This window comes from Lissotriton vulgaris, chromosome 4_1 (assembly GCF_964263255.1).
Source record: "Lissotriton vulgaris chromosome 4_1, aLisVul1.2, whole genome shotgun sequence".
NCBI lineage: Eukaryota > Metazoa > Chordata > Amphibia > Caudata > Salamandridae > Lissotriton > Lissotriton vulgaris.
This window is the reverse complement of record NC_141691.1, coordinates 90167442-90189140: the sequence shown is the minus strand read 5'-3', so window position 1 is coordinate 90189140 and position 21699 is coordinate 90167442. Positions and strand designations below refer to the sequence as shown.

General features: G+C 46.4%; 1 protein-coding gene across 1 annotated transcript in view; it reads left to right on the top strand.

Annotated features, from left to right (window-relative positions):
* YIPF6 (Yip1 domain family member 6) overlaps nt 1-21699 on the top strand; it is a 126136-nt gene that overhangs the window by 37672 nt on the left and 66765 nt on the right. Inside the window, exons 3-4 of the mRNA XM_086918346.1 lie at nt 1615-1693; nt 2285-2327. Coding sequence (XP_086774472.1) covers nt 1615-1693; nt 2285-2327 — 122 coding nt within the window. The remainder of the gene's footprint in view (nt 1-1614; nt 1694-2284; nt 2328-21699) is intronic.

Below are 21699 nucleotides of genomic sequence, written 5' to 3'. Positions count from 1 at the left end.
GCTGTAGAAGTGTTAGTCATTCTTTTGCAATCACCTCAGATGCCATATCTGTTCACATACATGCACAGCCTGTCCTGAACCACGGGCTCAATACTCCATATTTGGACAGATTGTGGGCAGAGACCACCATATTAAACTCTCTTTATTGGCCTACATTGACCTCACTTTTGTGAGTACTCTGATGAATTAAAGCTATGGTGACCTCTAAGCTAACTGATTATTGAATAATCATCCAACGGATTGCCAAAGAGTGGTGTTGTGCTTTTCCTTTCCTCTTTTTAATGAATGTTGCATTCCAGGTTTGTACAATAGAAGAGTTAAGTGAATTACTGTTGCTCTATTTTTAGTTTTTTTGTATGCATAAATGTAGGTCACCAGTCCCATCTTTTCTACTGTAAAAAGTTATTCGACATTTGTTGCAAGTTAAGAAGTGTCATTCAAAATGGTTAGCTCTAATGTTGGTTGTGGACTAAGGGAGAGCTATTTTCCTAGATTATTACTTATTAGTCGGTTTAGACATATGCCACAGTATCTCTTTTACGTTCCAGAAACAAAAAATCCCCAGTTCATGTTTCATAACAGTGGTAGATACCGTAAGATATTTTTTGGCTCGAACCTGGGCAGCGCATGCGCTGCGGGGTATCCTTTATTCGAGTATGGAGTTGAAGCTCTGCCCACTCTCCACCCATATTTTTCATTGGTTTAAGTCATTGTCCTTTGTAAATCCTGGCTTCTGATTCGTTAATAGGCTTGTTAGTCCCTCCTTAGTGCCAGCTTGTCTTCATTTGCAACTACCCATGAGGACTGGCACTTTTACTTCTGTTGTTACCCGGTATGCCTTCTTTTGTCTGTAAGGACTATTTTCTTTAATGAGTTTATCCTACTGCAGGCATTATATGTTTTCGTGCAAGATTCAGAGTGCCCTGCACGCATTCAATTTCCAAGTAACCCGGGACAATGGCGGCTGCTTCTTTGGAATGAAATAAGTCTAGCATTTACAAGAGTTTCAGCTGTTGGTATTGTAAATGACAATGTCTTTTATTTATGTGTTAATTATCAAAACAGATAAATAAAAGGCATTGTCATTTGCAATACCAATAGCTTAAACTCTCGCAGATGCAAGACCTATTGCATTGCAAATGCTTGTTATAATAATGGTATATGTTTTTGTGAAGAACTGGTGCTGACGTTGGTAGTCGCAGGGTGGCATAGTAAGGAGGTAAACAGGTAGTATTTAACATGTTGCCTTTATTGATATTAGTCCTGTGTTTCAAAATTCATGTTATAAACTGATTTTCACATTACAATAGTTAATAGCAGTTGTGTTGCAGATTTTCTCCTTTCGAATTTGAATGAAACAGTATGTAAGTTTCATGGGTATTGCAGGAATTCAAATACTTTGTATGTTCTTCACGTTGCACAATAAAGTCTTGTGACAAGGATGCAGGTTAAAGCAGAATATTACAAAAAATATATGTAAATAATGGAATCGTAAATAAAAAATCTACAAATAAGAACTTGAGTGAAAATAATTTGTATCCTGCACTGCTTCTCCCTTAATGAGAGAATAGGAGTTTGTTTTGGTAACGCAAGGCTTTTATTTTGCTTTTTCAGCTGCGTGACCTGAAGGCAGTTGGGAAGAAGTTTGTCCATGTCATGTACCCCAAGAAGAGCACAGCTTTGCTCCGTGACTGTAAGTAGCGAGTGCAGTGCTCCCAGGAGCTTTTTGTACTCTTAATGTGTTATTCATACTGCACACTTACTAAATTGATTCATTATGACTGCCTTAGGTATCATTACAAATGTAGTGTGCCACCATGTCACCCATGGGCTGTCAGGATGTTTTGCACAAAGTAGTTGTCAAGTCATAAAGAAAATCAGCCGGGTGACTATTTAAAAATAAATGTTATTGCAGGACATCGTTTTAAATCTAGTAGATGTAGATTTGGGTTATATAGTGTCAACATTTTAAAAATGAGATGGCCATGTATTCATCTGATCGGCAACTTGAAACATTAGTACTGTAGCTATGGTACCTATGCCAAGCAGATGGTTGATGACGACACCCTGTGATGCACAGCCATAGTGTGTTACCCATACACACTCCAAGGGTGACAGTATCTGCCTAGGGTGACATTGCGGCAGAATCAAATCTCTAATGTTAACTGTTTTTGCTTAAGATACAAAAAAAATACAGAAAACCATTGACTTATCTTTTTTCCTGGAAATATGTTTCTGTTTTATTCGCTAGTGATTTAAGACTTATGGTATTTTACTTCCACAGGGGATTTATGGGGACCACTGGTCTTGTGCGTGACCCTAGCACTGTAAGTACAGCCCCTCTTTCCTTCAAAATCTTGTATTTGATATAATTTTAACAATCACATCTTTCATGCTGTTTGTTGGCCGTTTCTATGATGAAGTCCTTTACCATGCTGCCAAGTGACTCATTTAGGATGTGTACTCTTATCTGACCTTGCCTTTTGAATAACAGTTTGCTAGATTGTAGGACAAAACCGCTTTCTTGCATCTTTCGGGCTTTTGTCAGTATGTTGCTGTGATATGTGTACCGGATCCTGTGAAATGGAAATTAAACAAATCAATGGTTTTATTGCACAATTCTACATATCTATTTTCTGCCGGATTCCGTGATTTCATAATCTAAGTGCTTGCAGACAAACTCCCCAATTTGTAAAGCCACACAGTCACACCATCCTTTTGGCAGTAGTTCTGATAGATGACCAAAGAACTTTACCTTTCTTCTAGAAAATCATAATTTTTTTTTGTTTCCTGAAACTCCGTGCATTTAGAGCCTTATTTTATGTTACCTTTCGAGGCCTTAATTGACCTTACTTTTAGTTAACACATTTTAATCTGTGGTAAAATGTTGGCTTCCATTTTTTAAAAGGAGTGCACACTTTGAGTGTGGAAGTTATAATCCATATCCCATTATCCCCACCCTTCACTTTTTGCTTTCCTGCAAGAAAGTGGCCTTGCATAAATGCCCTGAGACCTATAAGTGTAATCAAGTGTCATTCATTCTAAGTGCACAATTTAATACATTTCTATGACCGCAGCAGTTGTGCTATCAGGCCTTCTGTCACTTTGGGCCTAATTTGGATGTCAGTTGGAAAACCTCCGACCAACATTCAAGGTTTAAACTCCGACCGCCTCCTTAAAAAGATGGCGGCCGGAGTTTAAATCGACCGGTTAGTCTGACTGGCTTCCGATGGGCTCAAAGAGCCCATCGGCCAGCCAGAAGCCGCATATAGTCCCTAACAGACGTCCTTTCTGCCATCGGAATTATGATGACTGTTTCCTGACAGGCTTTCCATGTCGGGCTGCCCTTCTCCCATAAGCCTATGGTGTGGGCCTGGGAGGGGTGGGGGGGGGGAGGGGCAGGATGGGGGGGGAAACTATGGTGTCCCCCCTGTAGATCCCTCCACCATGTCTGCCACACAGTGCAGGGATTTACATGAGTTTTTGCTGCAGCCAGTTTCCGACCGCTGCACAAGCTCCCATAGAGAAATGGAAGTTTACGACCGCACCATGTGTGGTTTCATTGTAATTGCGGTTTCGGGACCGCCAACCAAAAGTCGGTTGGTTCCGCAACTGCAGAGATGTGGGTCGGAGGCAACTCCGATCGACATCATAATGAGGTCTTTTGACTTATCCTAGGTATGTACGCTGCATGAACCATCCACTTGTCATCACTTCCATCTCTCGCTGTGTCAAACCAATACTCTCCCCTTGAAATATGCAAAAGCAGTAGATGCTGCTTTTGACTGCCATTTAGTGGCAACACTCCATCTCCCTTTCGTGCACCTGCACAGCATCCATCTTGGAATATTCAGTATTTCGACAATGGCAGAAGTTTTCCAATTCCTACAGTACTATTTTTTTCCAAATTTGTAAATATATACCATCGTTCCCATTCAGTTCTCAAAATACTGCCGCCGAAAGTTCTCACCTCCCTGTACAACTGCACCCTCACATGCTTTAAGCAACAGCGGTTCTTGATAAAAAAAGAAAATGACTCTACTTCCACACCCTACATGTATCACCCAGTAAATCAACTTCCTTTTTTACCTCAATACTGGACCGATTGGCCCTCAATAGTATCATGCTCTCCCTTTTTACAAACTACCTACTTTGCTACCTTTAATTTGATTTCGTGCCCTCCACTGAATGGAATGACATTTTCACACATTTCCAGGTTTTCACCATTACTCATCATAACAGTTTTTCTTCCATCCTCCTATTTTTGGACATATCTGAGCCTTTTAAGGCTGATGATCGCCTTACTCTACTCTCCTCCTTGGTCACAGAAGGCATCACAGGCCTAACACAACTGGCTCCTCCTTATCTTTGTGGCTGATCCTTCTTATGTAACACCTTTGACCTCCTGAGGCGGAAGCCGGGAGAGACGCATTGAGAATTTTAAAAACTTTGAGTGTAATTGTTGTGATTTTAATACAAGCTTTACCTTACTCTCCCCTGGGCACCCCCGTGCAGCCGTTTGGAACGCTGCCGCGGGATACTTCCTCGTGTTGCCGCCATTCCCTGGGACACAGAGGCCACGCCCACCACCATTCAGGCCACGCCCCTTTTTCTGGGTATTTAAAGCGCGCTGAGCAAAAGCGCGAGTCAGAACACCTTTGACCTCCTGAGGCGGAAGCCGGGAGAGACGCATTGAGAATTTTAAAAACTTTGAGTGTAATTGTTGTGATTTTAATACAAGATTTACCTTACTCTCCCCTGGGCACCCCCGCGCAGCGGTTTGGAACGCTGCAGCGGGATACTTCCTCGTGTTGCCGCCATTCCCTGGGAGACACAGGCCACGCCCACCACCATTCAGGCCACGCCCCCGTCCCCACCTCCTATTTAACAAGTGTATCTACCGGGCGCGCAGCGGACGAGCGCAGCGGGCGCGCCGTTTGCGCGCCGAAGGCGCGCCCAAGGCAAGCCCGTCTGCGACCAGACCGCGGCCGGGGCCAGGCATGCTGCCGGTGAGGGTGCTTATAAGGGTAGGATCGTGTGGTCAAGGGAAGACCTATGGGATCTCAATACCATGACTGACTGCTGCGGTCATGGGACAGATCTTCAGACTACCGCCCTCCCCCAGACATGTGGGGTCTGTGGAATATCATTGGTACCAATGGACACTGCGAGGTTTTCTTAATCCAAGCCACCGATTAGTAGAAGTCTTAGAGCTGGCCTTTTGAATTGTAGATCTCTAGTTAAGCATGCAGATGATATCTGGTTGCTACTGGAATGGCATGAGTGGGGTGCTCTGTTCCTAACAGAAACTTGGCTCAATGAGGACAATATGACCGCCATCGCGCTGGCAGTACCCTCGGGGTATAAAATATGTTTTTCTAACCGGACTGGCGTTAGAAGAGGTGGAGGTGTGGCTGTTATATTTAAAGAGCAGCTTACACTAACATCTTCCGCCCCTACCCTGATTCAGGGAATGGAGGGGCTACACTTCTGCTTTCAGGTGGGTCCTCAGCTATCCTTAGCAGGATTAGTGATATACCGCCCGCCTGGTGGGGAGGATCCCAACCTGACAACTCTGCTGGAGACGATTGTTCAGAGCTCCCTCCTCTATCCTCAATTCCTCGTGGTCGGGGATTTTAACATCCATATGGATAAGGAGGACTGCCCCCCTGCAGAGTTAATGAGGTCCACATTAAATGCAGCTAATTTGAGACTTATTAACGAGGGCCCCACGCACAGAGCGGGCCACACGCTTGATTTAACTTTTTCCAATATTAACTATGTGGCGGCAGAAGCGCCATTACCATTAGTCTGGTCAGACCATTCACTGATCAAATTTAAACTATATATAGCGGCTGACAGACCTGCTACAAGCAAGTGCTCCTTTGTGAAGAGACAATGGAAGAAGCTAGTCCCTGCTAACATGGGCCCAGTTCTGGCTCAGAATATACCCTCTCTTACCTCGAATGTCAACATAGACGCACAGCTACTCAATGACTGGGTCGGGAATATGGTGTCATCCATTGCACCGGCTACACGCGCAATATCTAAGCGGGATTCCCCTTCCGCTCCCTGGTTCTCTCAGGACTTTAGAGTAGAGAAGGCAGCTTGTAAGAGGCTGGAGAGGCTTTGGAGGGTAAACTACGGGCCCTTAGAAAAAGCTCGATATAAGGAAGCATCCAAAAAATTACAGAAGGCTATTAGAAAGGCAAAAAAAAAGTTCTACGCAGAATCAATTCAGCAGGCAGAACAATCGAGCAAAGAAATCTTTAAGGTGGTACAGTCTTTTTTCAAACCTAGGTGTGTTGAGAGGGAGGTTTCCCCGTCAACCAGAGTTTTTTTACCATAAAATTAAACAAGTCTATGAGTCCTTTGGGCCGGAGAAGAAAACGTTGAAAACGGACCTGGCTGTCAAAGTGGTGGATGGTGAAACTTTAGTAAAATTCCAGCCGATATCCTTGAGTGTGGTCATGCAAGAACTAAGTCGCTGCAAGTCAGGGTCACCGGACGACCCCTGTCCACCTAAACTCTGGAGCACCATAGCTGATTTTGTGGCCCCCACAATACAGCAGATTTGGAATATGTCCATCTCCTCCGGGGTGTTCCCGAACATATGGAAACATGCCACTCTCCTCCCGCTCAAGAAAAAAACAAATGGGGATCCCAAGGACCTCAGCAATCTTCGTCCGATCTCTCTGCTGGCAGCACCGGGCAAAATGTTCGAGAAAATAATCCAGCACCAGCTGAGTAAATTCATTGAAGATAATAAGATACTGCATGAGACGCAATCAGGCTTTAGACCCGGCTTCAGCACGGAGACAGCCCTAATTGAGGTGGCAGAGTCAGTGAGGTGGTCGATGGATTCAGGAAGCTCAGCGATGCTGGTGCTCCTGGATCTGTCGGCCGCTTTTGATACGGTTGACCACGCTAGACTCTTGATGCGACTGGCTGAGATAGGCATCCAGGACCAGGCACTGGGATGGATACAATCTTATCTGACTCAGAGAACACAGAAGGTGGCGCTGGGGACCGTCTCTTCAGCACCCAAAGTCCTCAGCTGTGGCGTCCCTCAGGGGTATCAATATCTACCTGGCTCCACTTTTTACGTTGATTGCCAACTGGGGGGTTAAGGTAATCTCATATGCCGACGACACCCAATTGGTGTTTCCGTATTCAGAGGTGTCGGAGGCGTCCTTCTCGAGTTTCAAGGGCTGTCTCCAAGATGTTGCATGCTGGATGAATACAAACAAATTAAAACTCAACGCAAACAAAACGGAAGTTATCTTTTTTGGCAAAGGCCCCCCTCCACCCTCAGAGCTTTGGTGGCCAGCGGAGATGGGACAGGCCCCTTCACCTAGCCAAACGGCAAAAAATCTGGGGGTGCGGTGGGATGACAGTTTGTCCTTTGCCTCGCACATCCAGCAAGTAGTTGGTTGCTGTTTGAGTAAGCTGAGGAATCTCCGTAAGATTCTGCGACTTCTACCAGAGGGCTGCCGAAAAACAGTAATCCATGCCACAGTGACATCTAGGCTGGATTACGCTAACGGCCTTTATCTGGGCTTACCAAAATACCTAATTCAACGATTACAACTGGTCCAAAATGCGGCTGCGAGACTGTTAATGCGGATCCCCTTCAAGCATTCGGTCTCTCCGTATCTTCTGTCACTTCACTGGCTACCAGTAGCCAGCAGAATCAAATTCAAGGCACTCATGCTGGCCTTTAGATCTCTATATGGCACCTGTCCTAATTACTTGAAAACTCGGCTGCCGAGATACACCCAGGCTCGCTCTCTCCGTTCCAATTGCCGCGTTCAGCTTGCTTGCTCACGAGTAAAAAGGGCTCGGCTGGGAGGACTAACTTTCTCGGCTAATGTGGTGACACTCTGGAACACCCTGCCCCCAGCGCTTCAGTAAGCCCCCTCCGAGCTTTGTTTCAAGCGGATGATGAAGACCTGGCTTTTCACCCAACCGCGCTAGGCGCTATTACCCTATTCCTCGTTGTCAAACCTGTTCTTTAGCGCCCGGACACCTCCTTGTGAGGTAGCTGTTCGCGCTTTATAAAATTCAGTATTATTATTATTATTATTACCAGACATCTATGCCAACCCTATTTCCAGTTGTTATCTCACCATACTCTGTACTTTGCCCTCACATTTTCTCATTCTACACCATATCAATTGTCAATATCATTTCATCATTTAGTGTCTTTCATCAACTCTGCTGATGATACCGGCATCTTTTTCCCTACCAACAGTCACTTCTCCAGTCCTAAATCTTTAATTACCGTACAGCCATATGACACTGAATGACACCAATGTCACTTATGCTAAATCTTTCTAAAGTTGTGGTCCAGCATCTTCTTTCCTCATTGATACTCACCTTGCTTACTTACTCTATCCACTGACTTTCTCAAATGCCCCATGTATTGAGAAAGCTTGCGGGTCCCACCCGCCATCCATGATAATTAAAAATGTTCTTATGTCGTTAGTTATTGAACATATGTAGGATTCAAACCATATACCATTCAGTATAGCCAAAACGTGCCTCCCCAGTAGTTTTCATTCGATTGGACTATAGCAATAACCTTTTAGTAGCTCTTCTCTTCCCCATTGCGCCTTTATACTTCAAGCAAGCCAGATCACTAACCTCCAAGAATAGCGCTCTGCACAACATACTGATTCAAAGCACTGAATGGTTTGTTCCCCAGTTATCTCTTGAACACTAACTCTTGATACAAACCTACTAAGAGCCTAACATCCATCAAATATAACCTAGTTAAACCCAAACTGTCCTGTACCAATCCTGGCACCACACAGTCACCTTCCCCTTAAACTCACCACCAGACATCTGCATCTCCTTTAGAACAAAAAAGACAACAGTCTGCAGTTCAAAAGAAAGGATTTATTCATTTCCCCCAACCATTCTCCTGTATTTTAAGTTAAAATCATTCTGCATGTTCCTGCTTTAAGACTAATGTAACTCATACATGTTGTCTCTCTTCGTCTCTCTTCGCGAATTCTATCCACACAATTGGTGGAACTAAATCTACACCACAATTATCATTTCTATACATTAACACTCCACCCTCATTGATCATTGTACTGCCTTTGTTGCTATGTGAAATGTTTCTGATAAAAATTTTACTTTGGCTAAATATTATTAGTAAAGTAATCAGCATCAGCAACAAATGTACATTTTACAGAAGTATATCAAAGTAAAACAGTTGCGCCCAGATCCAGAGAAATAAGTTGACTTGTAAGTTTGCTTATTTGAAACACGACAATGATTATTTCCAAACACTATGTAAAATCTACCTATACAGCACAGGCCTCTGCCTGAATCTGTTTTTTTCTATTCTCTGCCTTCAGTATCAGTCTCAGTAAGGCACTTGTTCTCATTGGCTTCTGAAATGATTCTGTGGAGCTCTTTTTTCAACATGTAAAAAGATAGAATGATTGGTCGTCTGAATATGAAAAACACATTTTTAAGGTTGAAATTATTGAATAGTCTGGAGATTAGAAATTTAGACCTGAGAAGAGGTGTTCATGTAGGCAGAGTGAGAGTACATAACGTCTTGGACCACAAATTATTGAAAAGGTAGTGAGAAGTGGAATCTTTTTCTTAAGATTTTTAAGCAGCCACCAGTAAAAAAGAAGCAATCTCATTAAATTCTAACCTGGTGACTAGCAGATGACAATACTAATTATGTTTAGTTTCAGTGTGTTAGCTGGCATCCAGGCAGCAACAATGAGTTAGTATTTAACACCTTGGGTGCTAAGGGGTTTTCCCGTCCGGTGCTGCATTATGACAATTCCCATTGTTCATGACAAGGTCAACTCGTCATAAGCACAGCCCAGGTAAAACCCATGACGAGTTAACCTTGTCATGAGCACTGAAGAGGTTAACAGATTTTCATCAAGCTAGATAATAATTTGATTGTCATTGGCATACACATAACATGGGAAGCTGATATACTAAGGGTGCTCACATAAGCCTTAAGTTGTGTGGATCTCAAGGCTAAGCCATGAGGAGCTCCACATCTGAATGGATGGAGGCCAGCTCTAAGTCTAGCCACTGTCACCACTTCAAAACGGAGACATATATAGTTAAGGCACCAGGATGGTTATGTCATTAGTGTTAAACATGGTCAGCTAGCCCAAAAAGATTGGGTCACCATCCCCATCGCAGTTTAGGATCCCTCAAAGAGGACCTGGGGCTTATACATAGCCACTTCAGAACCATGCACCAGTTAAAAGCTAGCTTGGGTCTCATTGATCTTAAAAAATTCAAAGAGTTGATTATTCTTGGTCTTAAGATTTTATGTAGACACTGAAAGTAGTGAAGGTGAAACAATAATTAGTTAGTATGTGTTCATCTGCAGTAGCTTTTCTTTGGTAGAGGTACAGTTGTCTCCTCCTGAATGCAAGATGGATCAATAAAAGATGTATAAATTAAGGCAGGCGCCCACAATCCGGAGCTCTCGGATTGGTTCCTTCTTCCTCTAACAGATGGAACGTGAGTCCGAGAAGAGCCAGATCTACTGGAAAGAAAGCTGTAGTGTACGTCTACTGCCTTAGGAGAAAACAAGTGAGCTAAGTTTAGTGGTTGAGGGATCCTAAGGCATACAGCTAACCTTCAAATGCTATCTGATAGTCTCAGTTTTATCTAGAAAAAAGTAGGATGATTGTTGCATCACTGGAGTGAAGAATTGATTTTAGCATGTTTGCAGATAGTGTCTGAGAGTTTTATTTGCTAATAAATAAATATATTTTTAATAGTTTTGGCTACCTTACTGACCTGGAGTTGGCTGCTCTAGCCTTAGGAATTGCTTGCCTATGTTCTTGAGTTAGACTACTGTAGCTCTCATTTTTATCAAGATTCTAGTCCTGTCAGATTCCCAGTCTGCTCATTTTCATACAGATTTGCGTTTGCCAAATCCAGAGTAAACCATATAGCAGTAAGACATGAACGGCAGTCCGACAGCTTTTTTGTGAGGCCAAAAGATTAGCACCTGCTAAGTCATTAAATGGCATTAGAATGGTGACCGGATTGGAGAACTATGTGCACATGGAAATGGTTAGGATCATATCATAATACACAGAAGCTTGCACTCCCAGTATGAAATTACTTGGATTATAGGAGCGCAACAAATACCTGGGGGCGTCAAGCTGCTAAAGCATTGAAAAGTCCTGAAAGAGAGAGAAAGTCAGCAGAAATAAAGGTTTAAAGATAATCTAAAAACAACCAGCCTTCAGTTAGGGAGTGAAAAGCCTGGTTTTCAAGGCTGTTTGAAACACGGTATGAGCCTGAGGCTAGTGAAAGAGCATGGGAGGGAGTTCCAGAGCTTTGCTGCAGCCACCGAAAAAGCACTGCCTCCCCACCTTGCTTTATGAACAACCACAAGGTTCGGATGTATCACTGGAACATGGTTCTAAATCCTCGAGGCCCAGTGTTATGTAAAGCCTTGTTAACAATACAAAGGCTTGAAATGTGATAAGCTTGTTCACTGGTAACCAATGAAGTTTGGCTATTCCGACCGAGGCTAATTGATGTTTGGGGTTATCAAGTATCAATCGTACCACCCCATTCTGTACCAACTGTAACTTAGCTATTTGTTGATGTCAAAGTAGAACGCATTGCAATAGTCCAGCCTGGATGAAATAAAGGCTAGAGCCACTTGCTTGCATACCTGAAGAGGAATAAAAGGAAACACCTTCCTAAGAGTCCTGATGATCCAAAAACAGGTTGATACTGTACGGGTAACAGATTTTTATCTACCAATGCTCCCAGACAGTATCAGCTTGGCCAATGGGGAAACAAATAGGTTGAAAATTGTAGAGTTCAAGATACGCCCTGATGAACCCCATATGGCTGCATGATGGACTCAGAACTGAATTTGTTCACAAATACCGTCTGTGACCTATCCCTAAGAGAGGAGTTTAGGCGCTTTAATGCTGGGTCTGGATATAAACCTATCTCTACTTTCTTTATTACAATTGAGTTTTGAAGTCGCTAGTTACGTGTAATGAGAAAATGACATAGCTGCTCAACTCCAATAACTAATTGCAGTTGAGTTGTGACATGGAGTGAGCGTTGTACTATAAGGAATAACCTGTGTTTTCAGGACATTTCATGGAGTGAGCATGTATTATGAGGATTAAAATACCCTGTGCCATATGTTAAAAGGATATTGTAAGCCACCTCTCGGAGTTCCCTGGCTTGATCAAGGAACTTTGCCTTCGCCCTTGTAGTGTCATGTGCACAAGTGTGCATATCTTATGACTCATGCACCTGTACACATCCTACGTCATGACGTGCCTGGCTTACAGGAACACTTTTTTCAAACATTAACCCTAACACAGGTACAACATGGAAATCAGCAGTACTGGTACCCTTAACAAAAAGAAGGTACATTACAGTGACAACAGTGCAGCATTTCCCCCTACGCCAAATTTCTTGCAGACGTTAAGTTGCAGCAATATGGCAATCATCATAACGTAACATATGCAACAGCAGTTCAGACCTCCTGTTTTTAGTAAGTCCTCAATAGGTCTTTCACAACCACACACCTTGCACTGTCTATTAGGTGAGATCTAAAAAAAAAAGGGGCACAAGATAATCTTCTCTTTGGAACCCATGTTTTAGAACTGGGGGTCTCTAGTTGGCAATGGTTTGCACCTTTGTCCAAATAGGGACCCTTGCTTCTAGTCAGGACAAGGGAGTTACACTCCTGGATAACCCCTGCTCACCCTGTGGTAACGTAGCACGAGCAGACAGGTTTATCTCAGAGGCAGTGGGTAAAGCATTTGTGAATATACACAGTAACACAGTTACAGCACTACAGAGGGACACCACACAGGTTGTATGAAACATACGTATTTTTTTATAGAGACTTATCACAAGACCAACGACAAAAATTCCAACTACACAAATCTTCTTCTTTAGTAAAATCTTTATTAAAACAAACTTGCAGGCTTCAGTATTCCTTGTGCACAATGAACAACTGTCCCAGATGTATGGGGCCAGCAACATAAGCAAAAATTATCTTATCAGGAATATGGTATTCTGTGAGTCAAGGTTATTTGTGGGAAGACTGTTTCAGCTGTGTCAACACCAACGCACGAGCCCAAGCCCTCAGAGACAGGCTATCGGTGCGCTGTAAATTAGGCCCCCAAGGAGGGAAGAAACCAAATGCCAGCAAGAGGGACAGGCCGTGGTGCTCGCGTTAGTGGAATGCTGGCACGATCCGAGGCTGATCCGCAGTTAAAATAAGTGTTCACCACAATCCCTGCGCATACGAGCTCCCGCTCGGCAGACGCGCCAACTCCCAACCCGCTTAGGAAATGCAGAGTTGCAAAGCGGGTGGAAGTTCTTTACCTGGGGAACTATTCTGGTCCTGCGGCCCCGCCAGGGCGCTCGGCAGACAGGATTCCTCCTCCCTCAACGGCGCCTCACGGATGGGTTCGTCCAGCGTATCCGACTTCCCGCGCAGCTCCTCTTCTGGTTGTCGAAGTCCTGCTGGGCGGGGTATAACGCTGCTCCCTCACTGAGGCGTCCTCGGTCACTTAGCAGCGGCACAGCTTCATTTGTGACGCGGTCTTCTTGGAACTCGGGCCGGAGCGGTGATCGGCCATAATTAATCAGAGCGTGTCGTCGCTTCTCGGCACACACTCTGCAGCGGGGACACCTGCAGCGCGATCTAGCCCACAGGTCGGCGGCAGTGAATCTCAGTCAGATGGCACTGTAGACCTCACGGCAGACAACAGCTGTGTGCCGACACGCGCACCGAACCGTAGGGGCGATTCGTGGGGTTGCTTAGATGCAGATAAAGCAGCCTTCGTGACAGACACCAGCTGGGCCCCGGTTCACAGTAGCTTGAAAGATGTTGCAAGGAAACTTTTGTAGCCCTGAGTTTCCAATAACAGGAGGCCAGCTTTCTTCAGGCCCTTGGAGATTCTTCTTCAAGCGGTATGAAAGTACACAAAAAGTTCCTCTCCCTGGCAATCAGTAGCCACTGCAGGCCCACCCCATAAAATAGAATACTGGCTCAGGGCAATCAAGTGAATTCAGCTTCTTTGGTTACTCTCCGCGACAGAGGTTTGTCTTGAAATTCCAGACGTGATCTGAATTCTTGGGATCAGGGTCCCAATACTTATACCCCAAAATCCTTTGTCCTCTGAGAGCAGAGGGGCCTTGGCCTAGTCCAAACCAGTTCTGGTCAGTCCTGGAGCACTCTGTTTACATGACCCCTTCTTTCCTTTCACAGTGCAGGGCAGAGACATCAGATGCACCACAGGAGGTGGAGCCAGCATTGTGGAGGGAAGGCACAGCCCTATTCAGGTCCTAGGTGCAACTCCTCCCTCCCGTCTATTTGCAGCTCTCTCTATTCAGCACTGGGCTGACTCACCCTGTCCCCAGCCCCTGTCACTCAAACTCCAGACAAGGAATACACAATACGTACTTTCTAAAAGTGGTATTTTCAAACTAGCTTCACTAAAAGATGTATTTTATCATTCTGAGTTCAGGCATACTAAACTCGAATTTCTAACTAGTTCCCTGAGTCAGTTAGGATTATAAGATGTAAAAAGCAAACTGTCCATTCTGGCCTATGGGGAATAGGTGCCTTGCTGTAGTGAAAAACGAAAATGTCTGTAATTCACTATTAGGACATTCCACACACATCAGGGCGTGTCTCACCTTATACTTGCAATGCACCATGCCCATGGGCCTACCATAGGGGTGTCTGATGTGAAGAAAAGGGAAGGTTTAGGGACTGGCAAGTGGGTGCACTTGCCCAGTCAACATGGCAGTACTAGACTGCACACCGGCTCTGCAATGGCAGACCTGAGACACACAGGCTGCTTCTGTGGGTGGCACAACCAGTGCTGCAAGCCCACCAGCAGCATTTGGTTTACAAGCCCTGGGCGTACTCAGTGCACTGTACTAGGGTCTGACAAGTAAACCAAACCAGCCAATCATGGAGTCACTAATTAATACATCAATTTACAATAGGGAGCACTTGCACTGTGGCACTGGATAGCAGTGGCACAGTGCCCTAAGCATCTAAACCAGCAAAAACATATCAAATACAGAGGAGGCAACAGCGAAAAAATGGAAGGGAGACCCACGCCAATGGTGCCAGGTCTAATACCATGCATGTGACATTTTTGTTGACTCTTGTTGCTCCAAACAGGCCAGTGTTGAGGGGCGTGGCTTGCCAGGACCCAAGATGGCCGCCTTTGAGTAGAGCTCCAGCAGTCGCCGCAGCTATAATCCCCCACATCCGTTAAAACCATCCGGGTCAGGCTCCAGTGTCAGCGACTGCGATCCCTGGGGCGTCAGGTCTTACCTGCTGTTCTCCAGAGAGAAACCGGTGCTCGGGATCCGAAGATCTGGGTCTCGACATCCCGCGCCGCTGCGGAGGAGGAGCATCGGCTGTGAAACGCTGCGGGGTGCTCTAATACCCTGTCAGATCGCAGAGACCGCGTCGTTGGTATTCCTTTGGCCCCCGTGGATTCAAGGCAGTGGGCGTACGCAACACACTGGGGCCTATAGCGGCTAGTAGACAGTGCATCGAAGACTGTGTGTCAGAATCAGAGCGTCAGACAGTCGACCAATTATAAGCCTGTGAGGAGGTTTGTGCGGGGGCGGCCTTGAGTCCCCGCTGCCCCCCCCCCCCCCACATTACTCCTCTACTGAGACCCTGACGATCATTTTGTCTCCTTCCCTCACGACTGGTGCAAGGTGATCCAAGTGGAACCCTCGTGTCCCCTGATCTGGTGATCCGGGTGTGTTGCGGTCTGTGGGGGGCCCCTCTGAGGTGTGAACGACACAGGAGCCGCACCTATTAAGAGGATCTGGCGAACTGGGAAGCTTCTCTGCCCGCATCTCTACCCATCCCCCAGGTGCTCTGTGGTGCAAATGAGCCATCAACATTCTCACTGATACGAGTGTCTGGCCCCGCGGGGGGATTTGTTGGCTGAGTATTTGGTGTCTCCAAGGGGGCGGTAGCTGAGTTAGTCGTTGTCAGCCCCATCGTTGGCCCTTGACTTGTAGACATGGCCACAGCTAAGGGCACCAAGCAGCCCCCTGCTGCGTGACTTGCCAGGTTCACGAATATGAAGTCTGATGGGGCTGAAGGGCACAGGCGCCACTCAGAGGAGGATGCACTGACTCTGGCAGATTTTGTGCAATTCAAGGGGTTCGCACAGCACTTGAAGGGAAGATTATACAGTGACGACCGATATTACTCTGATTCGTGCGGACCTGCGAAATATGGGAGATAGGTTCAAGACAAACGTAGGTTCCATCTCCACCATTCAACAATCCACGAAAGTAATGGAAGATACGGTTAAACGCCTTCAGGTGCAGGTCTAGGATTTGGCGGCGAAGCTGGAGGATTATGAGGGGACGGTGAGGCGGAACAATGTTTGCATTTTGGGGTCCCGGAACAAGCGGAGTGGCAGGCGGCGGATCTCTTTGTCGAGGACCTCATCCAGAAACCTCTGCAGCCCAGATCCCTGTCGCACTTTTTCTCCGTAGAACGAGCCCATAGGGTCCCCGGAGGACCCCAAAGCCTGGGGCCCCGCCGCGCACTCTCCTGGCTAGGATCTTCAACTTCCGGGATAGAGACGCCATTCTCCAGGCGGCGAGGGCTGCTCCGCAGCGCAAGTGGGACAACTCTACTATAACTTTTTTCCCCGACTTCACATACAAAGTACAGCTGCAGCGTCGTCCTTCTTGGAAGTCAAGCGTGCTCTAAGGGGCCATAATTAAAAATATGCCATGTTGTTCCCTGCAAAACTCCGGGTGCAGGATGACGGAAAGATGTGGTTCTTCCAAACCCCAGAGGACACTTGGGACTGGCTGGAGAGTTGGAGATGAGCGGAGGCGCAGAAGCGTTCCTCCCCATCTGTTGATCGTCGTTCTGGAGAAGTGTGACGCCCTTGGGGCCTTGCTGGTTGGTCTGTGATGAGATGTGCCGAATGGCATTGCGGGGGCCCATTGCACAAATTTTGCATTGCTACCTGTTACCACTGTCCGGGTAGGCTATAGGACTCTTTAGACAACTTAGCCGCACTGTTTTTTGTTCAGAATTGTTGGTTGGTATTTGGAGGGGCTGGGAAGCGAGGGTGGGGTGTTACGGGATGCAGAGTTGTTATGGTAAGAGGCCCGCTGATTCGTTTACTATGGGTCAAGCCTATGATGTTGAATTGGGGGAATGTCTAATGTTTTCAGTGGCCAGTGTTCTTGGGTTATCTGTGCCGAGTAGCATTCCCCTATATATAGTCTCTTTATTTTGGGATATACAGGCACTCTGCATTGTTTGGGGGTGGGCAGTTCTATGTCCAAGTTACAGGGAGGCAGGGAGGGGGTAGGAAATAGTAATTTTGGGGGTTTGGTTTGAATGGTTTTATTTGTTTTTTTGTGTCGTCTTAGCAGTCTTTTTTTAGTGGCCGGTCTTCACAGACGTAATTGTGTGGGCACCTTTTTGCTCTATGGGTAATTAGTGTAGGAGCTTCTGTTTCTCTTATGCCAGAATGTCCATCAGCTCTGCAACATTTTTCACCGGGGAGAATTTCCGTGCGGTTTGTGACATTCCTTTGGCTTATTGGGCCCATCCCATCCTACAGTATGATGCGATTGATCGAGTGGGTCCGATATTGGGCCACCTTAAGCTTCTCTCCTGGAACGTTAATGGTCTGGGTAATCCGATTAAGATGGATATAGTGCTGCAGTACCTGACAAGACAGTCCCTTGACTTGGTGCTTCTTCAAGAGACTCACATTCAAGATACTAGTTATTGCGCGCTCAATAGATGGGGATATAAACTTGTTGCCCACGCCGGGTATACGTTGGGTTCCAGGGGGGTTGGTATCCTGGTGTGCAGTACCGTCCCTTTTCAAATTCACACTACTGTGCAGGACCAACTTGGCCGGTTTGTTTCAGTCTCTGGGACATGGGAGGGGAGGTCGCTTAATGTCACATCCTTATACATTCCCCCTAGGCTACACTCCACCACTTTGAGTGATCTGGGTACGCATCTATTAGGATTGCCTGAAGGAGATATACTTCTAGATGGTGACTGCAACCCATTGTTAGAAGGGTCACTTGACCGCATGCCCCTCGTATGAATGACCCAGCTGGGAAGAGTCTGTCTGAGTTTCTGAGGGCCCTTGGAATCATAGACGTCTGGCGGGTCTGTAATCCGACGGAGAAACAATACACCTTCCACTCTGGTGTACAGGGTAGCTTGTCCCGTATTGACTATTTTTTCTGTAAGGCTCACCAGCTTCCCCTGTTTTCTAAATTGTCCTTCTTGCCTAGGGGTATCTCTGATCACTCGCCAATTGTTACTTATTATGGCGGTACACCTGCCGCCAGCCACCGAGGTATGGTCCTCAGCCCTTGGTATCTCAAAATACCCGAAATTCGCTCTAAATTGACAAAGGTAACCAAACAATACTTCACAGAGAACGATGGATCTGTTCAATCTAACGTGATATTATGGGAAACCTTTAAAATCGTGGTCCGTGGGTGTGGGGTGGCGGCTGTGGCGGGGCACAAGAAGGAAATGCGTCACCAACTATAGATTGTCGAAGCTGAGATCACAGCCCTTGAATGCGACTTAGCGTTGGGGGCGTCTTCTGAGCTTTCGCATAAGCTGGCTATCAAGCAAATGGAATACAGAGATATGTTGAACGAAGCGGCCAGGGCCTACTATAGGGCCTCTCAACATAGGATCTATGATATTGGCAATAAAGCTATCAAGTTGTTGGCTTGGCTTGACAGGAGAGACCTAGCTAATAGATGGGTGGCCGGAATTGTGGATTAGGACGAGGTTCTGCATCATGACAGAGCTGGTATCGCAGACGCCTTCGCCTCTCATTTTAGATGGATATATTCGCTGGTGTCTACGTCTGCGCAGGAGGAGGCGGCTGAGCTGCTGGCTACTTTGCCGCTGCCGAGCCTGGACTCTCAGGAGATTGCGGCAACAGTCGAGGAAATTTCGAAGGCTATTTCCTCTCTACAATCCGATAAGCCATGGGGCCCAATGGGCCCCCGATTGAACTGTATAAAGCTGTGACTTCACACATTGCCCCTTACTTACTGCGTATGTACAATGCGAGTGTGCACGAAGGAGTCCTTCCGGCTACTCAGCGGCTGGCCAATATAACGGTTATTCACAAACAAGGGAAGTCCCCGGATCGATGCTCTTCATTTAGACCCATTTCACTTCTACACCCCAGGTCAAAATCTTGGCTTAGATCCTCGCTCTTCACATTTCCCCCCTTCTTCATAAATTGATACAACCGGATCAGAATGACTTGTTTGGGGTGCTGGGGCGGGCTGCCACAAAACAGGAGGACTCTGCCATTAGGTCCTTGGATGCCAAAATGGGGTTTGATATGATTGAATGGCCCTTTCTCTTTGCTGCCCTTGAGAGGTATGGTTTTGGCGGTCGGTTTTGTCTTCGGTACGTCTACTTTATTCGAGGTTTTTTAGTTGGGGCGGAGCACAAGGCAGGGGTGCCCATTGTCCCCCTTGCTCTCTGCCCTTGCGCTTAAACCTCTCGCCATTTGGCTTAGGGGCGATCCTACAATTCAAGAACTTAATTGGTCACCGGACTGGAGGGACTTAGTATCTCTCTACGCCAGTGGTTCCCAAACTGTGTGCTGTGGCACCCCGGTGCGCCGTCAAAACACCAAGCACACGGTTTGGGAACCACTGGCGCGTGAAAAACTTGCATCTCCTCCGAGGACCGTTTTCGTGCAGTCCTCTTTCTATTTCTATGATCGCAAGCGTGTTGAAATAGCTTGCGGTCATTCTAAATTGAAGTTTTTCATGTGTTGGAAGCACCCCGGCCTCGGCGCCGCCTCATGTGAATTGGCTGTCACAACAAACGGGACGCCAAAAGGACAGGGTCCAGGTTAGTAACTTATCACTTAATAATAGTAAGTGTACATTCTGGGCAGAGCTCGGTGCTGATTAAAAGCGAAGAGCAGCTGTTATAGTGTGAGGCTGTTAACCAGCTGCTCATGTGATCGCCGCAACAACACTTTCCTTTAGGAAACAGCAGAGTTTATTGGGCCAGGGGGCTGCAGCTATCTGATTGTTTCCTGGGCCGTGCACTTCTCGTTTAGACGGACACTGCGTCATGACCCTTTCTGTAAAACTGGTGTTACAGCGAACAGCCATGCCCTTGGGCAGCATCACGCCTGCTGTATGCCACTCTACCAGTCTGCTGAGTTATCTTGACGTTGTGCATGGGATGAGGTGAGCTGCTGTATTATTTCAGTTTAATAATCTATCTAGCTTAATCTCCACACTACTGCAGGCGTGGAGAGGCAGCATGAAACTAGGACGGTTTCTTCTCACAATTGGAGTTTGACAGGTGAATGAGGCAACAAAATAACAGGGAGAGTTGAACCAGAGCCGAGCCAGGGGCCGGCTCTGGCTCGAAGAGCCTGTGGACGTGCAGACCATTTCTAATATTTTTCACGTAAATAATGCAGCAGTGTGCTATTCACAAACCGTGGAACTGGCTGCACAGGACTGTTTTTCAATAAGTGCAAGTATGAATAAGTGTGAAACTCATAAACAATTGCATAATATTATTTAAAAAAAGTGTAAATAATGAAAATGAGGAAGAAAGTAAGGAAGGGAAGTGAAAGAAGGGCAGAAAAAGGACCGGAAGGCAGAAGTGGAGTTATGGAAGGAAGAGAAAGATTAAAACAAAAAGGAAGAAAGAATTAGGGATGGAAGATATACGGAAGGAGCATAAAAGAAATGATTAGCTCAAACACAGAAGGAAACAAGCATTTACAATGCCAAGGTCTCGCCTTCGGAAAAGTTAGAGCTATTGGCATTGTAAATGACAAACTTTTTATTTATGTGTTGGTTTTGAAAACAGATAAATAAATGGCATTGTCATTTACAATGCCAATAGCTTACTCTGTCGCAAATGCGAGACGTACTGCATTTGCACACACACACCCACACAAGAGCCCCCCACACACACTCACACAAGAGCCCCCCACACACACACACACAAGAGCCCCCCACACACACACACAAGAGCCCCCCACACACACACACACAAGAGCCCCCCACACACACACACAAGAGCCCCCCACACACACACACAAGAGCCCCCCCCCACACACACAAGAGCCCCCCACACACACAAGAGCCCCACACACAAGAGCCCCACACACGCACACACCACACAAGAGCCCACCACACAAGAGCCCCTCACACACACCACACAAGAGCCCCCTTACACACACACACGAGCCCCCACACACACACACGAGCCCCCCCCCACACACACACACAAGAGCCACACACACAAGAGCCACACACACACACACACACAAAAGAGCCTCACACACTCACACACACACAAGAGCCCCACACATTCACACACAAGAGCCCCACACACACACACAAGTGCCCCACACACACACACACAAGAGCCCCCCACACACACACAAGAGCCCCCCCCACACACACACACGCAAGAGCCCCCCACACACACGCAAGAGCCCCCCACACACACGCAAGAGCCCCCACACACACACGCAAGAGCCCCCACACACACCAAGAGCCCCCACACACACACACACAAGAGCCCCCCACACACACGCAAGAGCCCCTCACACACACGCAAGAGCCCCCCACACACACGCAAGAGCC